We start from the raw sequence: 8,258 nt of genomic DNA, 5'->3' as shown, positions 1-8,258 counted from the left end.
ACATTACCTCCCATCGACAACTCCACATCGCCCACTCCTTGCTCTCCACGTGGTCCGTTTTCGCCCATGGGACCGCCTCGCGCACCCATCTCCTCCTTGCTCACCCTTACAAATCCGGCTTTCACCTACCTAAGGAGCACATCAATCTAGATCTTAGGCCCGGTCCTCTATTTGTACCGTTGTAATGTGCATCTATACACTGCTAGACAATGAACCGAATATAGACGCAATCACACAATCCAACTAATATGATCCCTATTTGACGCAAAACACGTTATATAGGAGCTCCGGTCCAATAGGATCTCGGTTCCACAGGTTTGCTCATGAGAAAATCCTATATGCCGCATATTGCGGCAAAGAGTCGTGCTTTCGCGTAGAACCGAGCTAGCGACCTGATATATGGGCAGACCCATTTTAGCAGTCAGGTGCTCCCGATTTTCGTAACCTGTGAGAAGTTCATGTTCGGGTTTTTTCTGTTTTGGAAACCTTCAAGAAGGTTCCTGAACCATTTTTTAAATTTCATGTTGATTACTTTTACTTGTTTTTTTTATTTTTTACCCTTTTTCTTATTTTCTTTATCATAAATTTGAAAATTTCAAAAAAGTTCACAATTTCCAAGTTTGTACAAAAAATTAAAATTTATTTAAAATTTCAAAAATTTGTTCATACTTTTAAAAAAATATTCACGTTTTTTTCAAACAAAATTTAAGTAAATGTTCGAAAATTCGATAAATGTTAGGAATTTCGAATTTTTGTTCATTTTTTAAAGGTGTTCAGAATTTAAAAAATAATATGTTTTTCAAAAAAGTTCACGTTATCAGAAATTTTTTTGAGTTTCAATTAATATTCCAACTTCAAAAAAAATCATGGATCGAAAAAATGTTCCAATTTTTTTGATCAACTGTTCCAATTTATAGACTGTGCACATCTCGCTCCCGCTCTGTACGCAATTGACCGGTCCAGCAGGACGCCGCCTGTGCGCTGACGAACCAGATATCCAAACGCGTTTTTATTATTATCAGAAAAAGAAAAGATATCCAAACGCGTAAAGGAGGAAATAGACTAGGCCAAGGATCGGCCAGAATCCAGCTCTGGCTTTGCCGTTTCCCGGTCGCGGTCGGAACCGGCTGGGACGCGCTTTAGCCACGGCCCCCTGGAAATATATATATATAGTATATATGTGTGTTTGCAAGAGCTATCCCACCATCGACATATCTCGTTCATATTGAATCTCCGAGCAAGAACGCCGGCATCATCGTCCGTATCTGTTTCACAAGGAAGCCATACATACGCACCGATCAATATCCATGGCCCTGCTAGCGGCGCACGCTGACATCCTCGCGTGCGTCCTCGGCCATCTCGCGCCGCGCAGCCTCGCCGTGTCCCGCAGTGTCTGCAAAGGCTGGCGCGCCATTGTCGACGACTACCGCCTGCTGCGGACGGACCTCCTCCCGCTCTCGCTCCACGGTATCTTCTTCATGGAGGAGCTCTGTCCAGACCCACCAAAGCTCTTCGCAAACCCACTCACAAAGCACAGAATTGACGACGCAAGCCTTGGTTATGTCAAGAACGACGAGGGTTCATTTATCGAGAATCACTGCAACGGGCTTCTCTTGCTTTGGAACCACCTCGTGGTTAATCCGGCGACTCGTCAATGGGTGCGTTTGTCTCCGCCCCCGCCTAGGTGCACAGGGATGGAGGACTTTCGCAACGACGTGTGCCTTGTTTATGACCCCACCGTGTCGCCGCACTACGATGTGCTTCTTCTTCCTTGTGTCTCCTACGGTCTTCTTGATTGCGCAACAACAATATTCACGGAGGAATCGGAGTGGCCGCCCTTGGCCTACCCAATACAAGTCTTCTCTTCAAGGACATGGAGATGGGAGGAGAGGTCGTTGGCCCGGAGAGGAGAGGCTGCAGGGACCATCGCTGACATGGATCCATATAGGGATTATGAACACCGTTATGCCGTCTACTGGAAAGGAGCGATCTATGTGCATTGTCAAAATGACTCCATTTTACGGTATGCATCTGCGCGCTGGTCATTACTTTAATCATGTTAATTTTTTTTTGAAGAAGATGAAACTCATCTCATCGGACTAGTCTCTCTGTTTCACAACGTAGCTAGTGCATATTTAGTCTTGAAAAAAATTCAAACATGTTTACGTTTGACCAAGTTTGTAGAATAAACTACATATGTCTAAATCATTTAATAAATAAAATATAAATATACGCTTTGTGATGAATCTGATGATACTTAATTTTTAATTTTGAATGTTGATATTTTCTTCTATAAGTTTGGTTCTAAACATAGACATGCTTGACTTTCTAAAAATCAAATATGTGCTACATTATGGAGCAGAAGTAGTAGTATCTCTTAACAGACATCTTATCTTCATCCACCTGATATGTTTGCAGCATAACCTTAATGGATGGTTCGTATGAAGTGATTAAATCGCCAACAGGAAGTAAAATGGAAGATTCCACCAATCTTTATCTAGGGAAATCAAAGAAGGGGGTGTACTGCACTTTGATTTATAATGATACCTGGGGGGGACTTCAGATTTGGTTGCTTACTGAATCATGTGGTAAGTGGGAGTGGGTGCTAAAGAATGGCATCAACTTCGCGGCAGCGGTGGCAAAATTTTCTTGGTTTTCTCGTGATGAAAACCAAGGACCGTGGATCCTACAGAAAGGTGATTGTGATGAAAATGTTAAGGAAGCACCAGTGCAAGATAACTATGAATGGGACTTCGACAATGGTATTATCCTTGTGGCTGAAGATAAGGTTGAATCTGACGATATGAATTTGGGAGTGCTTTATTTCCTTGGATTTCATCCATACAAAGAGATTGTCTTCCTACGAACACAAGCGAGGGTAGTTGCTTATGATTTCAGTAGATTGAAAGTACAAGACTTGGGCCAGTTACGTGTACAGTGTGTAGGAAGTGTTTTCCCCTACACACCATGTTGGACGGGAGATATATCTGAAAAGAATTAACTGTGCAGAGAGTCAATATATACGGGGTGTTTCTTTTGAAGGAAATGTTTTTTTTAAGGAATACCGGGGTGTAGGGTGTGTTTTAAATGAGTTGTTACCTGTATATGTTCATGAATGCTTAAAGAAGATAATTGTAACAGTCTACTCCGATCTTGATTCCATTTCTTTCGTGCGTGTTTTTTTATGGAATGTGCATTAGAATATATTGAATGGTTTTACCAAGCATATGCGAACAATCGGCCGCGGATATGCTAGCTTGTACTTGTTGCTCCCAAACAAATAATGAATTATGAAAGGACCGACTAATGTGTTGTTTGAGATGCTTATTTATTTTGAGACGAAGAAAGTAGTAATTATCTGAATCACATCACAGAGAGATAGATGAGCGTTTAAGCAAAACGTTAGCTTACGTAGAATATCTTCGTAGGTCTAGCATTGCTCCTCTGCATCAATTTCATACGTACTCTAAATATGGAGTCTCCGAGCAAGAGCACCGGTGATCATATTCATCGCCCGTCATCTCTGACTCTGATTCAAAAGGAAGCAGCAGCCGTACGCACCGATCAATCCATGGCCCTGCCTCTGCCCCTGCCCGACGACATCCTCGCTTGCGTCCTCGGCCGTCTCGCGCCACCCAGCCTCGCCGCGTCCCGCTGCATCTGCAAAGGCTGGTGCGAGCCGACGGCCGCCGTCGGTTGCGGACGGACCTCCTCTCGCTCTAGCTCTACGGGATCTTCTTCATGGAGATGGACGTCCTCTGCGGGGACCCCCAAAGCTCTTCGCAAACCCGCTGACGAGCCGCAGGATCGACGCAAACCTTGACTACGTGGAGGAGGATGTACGCATCAAAGAATCACTGCAACGGGTTTCTCCTGCTCTCGGTCCACCTGGTGCTCAACCCCGCCACACGACAATGGGTGCGCTTGCCTCCGCCTCTGCTGTGGTGCACCGTGACCGGGATGGAGGGCTTCTACAACGTCGTCTGCCTTGCCTTTGACCCCACCGTGTCCCTGGACTTTGAGGTATTTATGAATCCTCGCGTCCCCTGCAATCTTGATTCCACGGAGACAATATTTACGGCGGAATCGGAGTGGCCGCCCTCGTCATGTGCAATACGAGTCCAAATTTCGTGTTTTGACCCTTTTGTGAAACAAAATCGAGATCTGATCCCAGTTTGAAAACATTTCGGGATTTGATCCTTTTGCCTACCGCCAGGTGGCCCGGCGGTAGGATCATATAGCCTACCGCCTAGAGCTGCGGCGGTAGGAAACTTTTCCACGCCAGCAACGATAACGGCCGCCGTGCCCCTTCCGTCACACCCTACCGCCGCCCCACCAGGCGGTAGGTTGTCTGATTTGGAAGCACCAGTGCAACATAACTATGAATGAGACTTCGACAATGGTATTATCCTTGCGGCTGAAGATAAGGTTGAATCTGACGATATGAATTTGGGAATGCTTCACTTCCTTGAATTTCATCCATACAAAGAGATTATCTTCCTGCGGACACAAGCGAGGGTAGTTGCTTATGATTTTAGTAGATTGAAAGTACAAGACTTGGGCCAGTTACCTGTCCAGTGTGTAGGAAGTGTTTTCCCCTACACACCATGTTGGACGGGAGATATATTTGAAAAGAATTAACTGTGCAAAGAATATATATATAGGGTGTGTTTTAAACGACTTGTTACCTATATATGTTCATGAATGCTTAAAGCAGATAACTGTAACAGCCTACTCCGATCTTAATTCTATTTCCTTCATATGTGTTTTTTTAATGGAATGTGCATTAGAATATTGAATGGTTTTACCAAGCATATGTGAACAATCAGACGCGGATGTGCTACACTTGTACTTGTTGCTCCCAACGAAATAATGAATTATGAAAGAACCGACTAATGTGTTGTTTGTATCGACGGGACATTCGTTTATATACTGACTATGTATGTGCTCGTGCTTTGTCACGTGAGCCAAATTTTGTAATGCTATAGGAGCATATACATTGGCCTTATCCGGTGCGATTAGCCCCCCACCACTCGTTCCCCATCTCCCCGGCCACCCCTCCGCCCCACCCTCGACCCGTGCCGCCGCCCGATCCAGTGCTCCGCCCGCCGCCGCCTTTCCCTTCCCGTGCTCCGGCTGTCGCTGCCGCCCCACCCGCGCTCTGGCCTGCAGCTGCCCTTCCCTCGACCCTCCCCGCCGCCTCCCACCCACGCTCTGCCCCAGCCTCGTCGTCTCGTCCCGCGCCGCCGCCGCCCTTCCCTACACATCCTGTCAGGCGCCTCACATCCTTAAATGTCCTTAGCGCTCGGATCTGCTCAATGGCTTTGATCTTGTCGGGGTTGGCTTCGATCCCGCGATGGGACACAAAGAACCCAAGCAGCTTGCCGGAGGGAACACCAAATACACACTTCTCCGGGTTGACCTTTAGATTGATCTTGCGCAGATTATCAAATGTCTCTTCCAAATCCTGAATAAGGGTGGCCTTATCCTTGGTTTTTACCACAATATCATCCATATAGGCTTCTATGTTTCTGTGCAACTGTGGCTCAAAACCAATCTGGATTGCCCTTGCAAAAGTGGACCCGACACTCTTTAATCCAAAGGCATGCGGACAAAGCAGTACGTATCACGTGGGGTGATGAACGATGTCTTCTCTTCATCTTCCTTGGACATGAAGATTTGTTGATACCCAGAGTATGCGTCCAAAAATGAGAGCAAATCACAACCTGGAGTGGAATTCACAATCTGATCAATGCGCGGCAAAGGAAATGGGTCTTTCGGGCAAGCCTTGTTGAGATCTGTGAAATCTATGCAAAGTCTCCATTTCTCGTTAGCCTTCCGGACTACCAGTGGATTTGCCAACCACGTGGGGGTGCAATACTCCTCTGACCAAACCAGTTGCCTCAAGTTTCTTGATCTCTTCCGCAATGAACTGATGCCTCTCCAAGGCCTGCTTCCATACTTTCTGCTTGACAGGTCGGGCATGTGGGCAGACAGCAAGGTGGTGCTCAATTACCTCCCTGGGAACACCGGGGATATCAGATGGCTGCCAGGTAAACACATCGATATTCGCCCGCAGGAAGACAATGAGCGTGCTTTCCTATTTGTCATCAAGGGTGGCGCTGATAGTAAAGGTACCATCAACGCCAGCCAGCCATGCCGGGACCTTCTTCACTTGAGGTACAACAACCTTGGATCTTTTGCTGTTGGAGCACTCCGGCATGTTGTCAACGGGTGTCGTGCACTCGATGGGGGCACGCTTCCCGGACTCCTTGCCGGAGGTCTTACAGCCTCTCTTCTTTTCTTTGCTTTCCTTGGCGAGAGATGCCGCTATCGCAGCCTCTGCCGCGACCGCATCCCGGTACATCTTGTCCACACAAATAATGGCATACTTCTCATCTGATGGGATGGTGATGACTCCCGGTGGCCCAGGCATCTTCAAGGTGTTGTAGGCATAGTGAGATGCTGCCATGAACTTAGCCAGGGTCGGGCGTCCCAGAATCCCATTGTACGGCAGGGGGAGATCAACCACATCAAACACAATCCTCTCAGTCCGGTAGTTCAGTTCTCCCCCAAACGTTACCGGCAGTGTGATCTTTCCCTTAGGACGGCTCCTGCCGGGATTAACTCCTTGAAACGTGTCGGTAACCTATAACTCTTCTCCTATTTGAAGCTTGCCGATGACTGCCGGGGAAATCAGAGTCAACCCGGCCCTGCCGTCCACCAGCATCTCTATGACCTTGAGGTTGCAGATTGTTGGAGAGACCACCGCTTGAGCTGGCGGTGAGAAGCGTGCAAAGATGCACCTCGTCAATACATAGGGCGTCTGTGGCCTTCTGAAACTCTTGCTCACTGGTTTCCTCTTAATCCCCTCCATCACTCTCATCATTACAGGCTTCCTTCTGTCGACCTCTGGCGGGCTTTCCATGTTTCCGAAAGAGCTTGTCGGGGCGGTTTGCTTCACCACCTCGGCCCTTCCCGCCAGCAACATTCTGACACTTTTCCTTGTCATGCTTCTCATACTCTGCTTTCTGCTAATTGACAAGCTGCTCAACCTGATAACACTCTTGAAGGTCGTGGCCCTTGGTCCGATGAATCTTGCAATACGACCCATCACCTTTCCCAGCTTTCTCGGCAGTAGCGGCTTCCCTGCAGTCAGTGCACACGGCAACTTCCTTGTCGGGGACATCTGCTTTGGCCTTCTTGCCGGTACTAGGCGTACCAGATCCTTCAACAGTCATCACTGCCTTATCTCTCCGCTTCTATCTCTTCTTCTGACTAGTTGATTCATCCTCATCCTCTAAATCAACATTGATGCAATCTTCCTCTCCGGGAAATCTCCTTCCCTCCTCCATCCAACCACACTTATCCACTAATGTGTAAAGCTCATTCACAGTCTTCGGCAACCGCACGTTCATCTTGGAACGGATGCAACGGTTGTGCACATTGGACTAGAAGGCAGCTATTACGGCTGCCGGATGGATATTTGGGATATTTCTATGAGCTCTGCTGAATCTCTGTAAATACTTACGGAGAGTTTCTCCTTCCTTCTACTGGAGAAGCTGCAAATCGTTGGGCCTGCCGAGTTCCTGATGGCCGCCAGTGAAGGCGCCAATGAACTCATGGCAGAGGTCGGCCCATGACGAGATGGAGTTCTCCAGTAGGTGCATCAGCCAAGACCTCACATTGGACTTGACAGCCAAAGGGAAGTAGTTGGCAAACACCTTCTCATCTCTTCCCCCGGCAGCCTGAACAACGATGGTGTAGATACTCAGGAACTCTGCTAGGTTCAGCCTCATGTCGTACTTCTCAGGTATCTCTGGCTTGAACGTGCGAACGGACGGCCAACGGACTTGCCGCATCTCTCGTGTAAAGGCAGGGCTGCCAGCCTCGAAAGGTAGGCACCCGCCAACACTGAGCACGAGCTCGTCGACGTTGAGGCCGTCGTACCCGTCGGTCCGGCGAAGGTCGTCGCAGCGTTGCTCGATGACGCGCGCATCTCCTCTCCGCCTATCCTCCAGGGCTCGACGTTGGCCTGGACATGCTCGAGGGTCAGAAGAAGCCATCGAGACGACGTTAGGGTCTTGATTCGATGGTGCTCGCTCTGGCTGTCGTGGCGGGGACTGCACCTTGGGGATGGCCCCTTTCGTACGGTCGGCAGCATGAGCTGTTGCTGTCGCTTGGGGAGGCTGCGGCGGGCTAGCTCGCCGCGAGCCCCCAGCTTCAGCGAAACCGAGTAGACTCTGGATTGTGGCATG

The 8,258-nt window shown here is 48.2% G+C and overlaps 1 protein-coding gene across 1 annotated transcript; it reads left to right on the top strand.

Annotated features, from left to right (window-relative positions):
• The first annotated feature begins 1,197 nt into the window (after positions 1-1,197).
• LOC123089891 (uncharacterized) lies at positions 1,198-4,641 on the top strand. The gene is made up of 3 exons (XM_044511442.1): positions 1,198-2,023; positions 2,419-2,762; positions 4,403-4,641. The coding sequence occupies exons 1-3, from the start codon at positions 1,308-1,310 to the stop codon at positions 4,639-4,641; spliced, it is 1,299 nt and encodes a 432-aa protein (XP_044367377.1). The 5' UTR covers positions 1,198-1,307.
• The last annotated feature ends 3,617 nt before the right edge of the window (positions 4,642-8,258 follow it).

Source organism: Triticum aestivum, chromosome 4B, assembly GCF_018294505.1.
Source record: "Triticum aestivum cultivar Chinese Spring chromosome 4B, IWGSC CS RefSeq v2.1, whole genome shotgun sequence".
In the NCBI taxonomy this organism is placed as follows: Eukaryota; Viridiplantae; Streptophyta; class Magnoliopsida; order Poales; family Poaceae; genus Triticum; species Triticum aestivum.
The sequence above is the reverse complement of the archived record's forward strand: the minus strand, read 5'-3'. Positions and strand labels throughout refer to the sequence as shown.

Bases quoted from the DNA above. Each gene is read 5' to 3' on its own strand.
- LOC123089891 (XM_044511442.1), top strand. From the start codon at position 1,308: ATGGCCCTGCTAGCGGCGCACGCTGACATCCTCGCGTGCGTCCTCGGC. The intron at 2,024-2,418 runs GTATGCATCTGC...ATATGTTTGCAG, and splicing joins CAAAATGACTCCATTTTACG to CATAACCTTAATGGATGGTT. The intron at 2,763-4,402 runs GTATTATCCTTG...ACTTCGACAATG, and splicing joins TGAATGGGACTTCGACAATG to GTATTATCCTTGCGGCTGAA.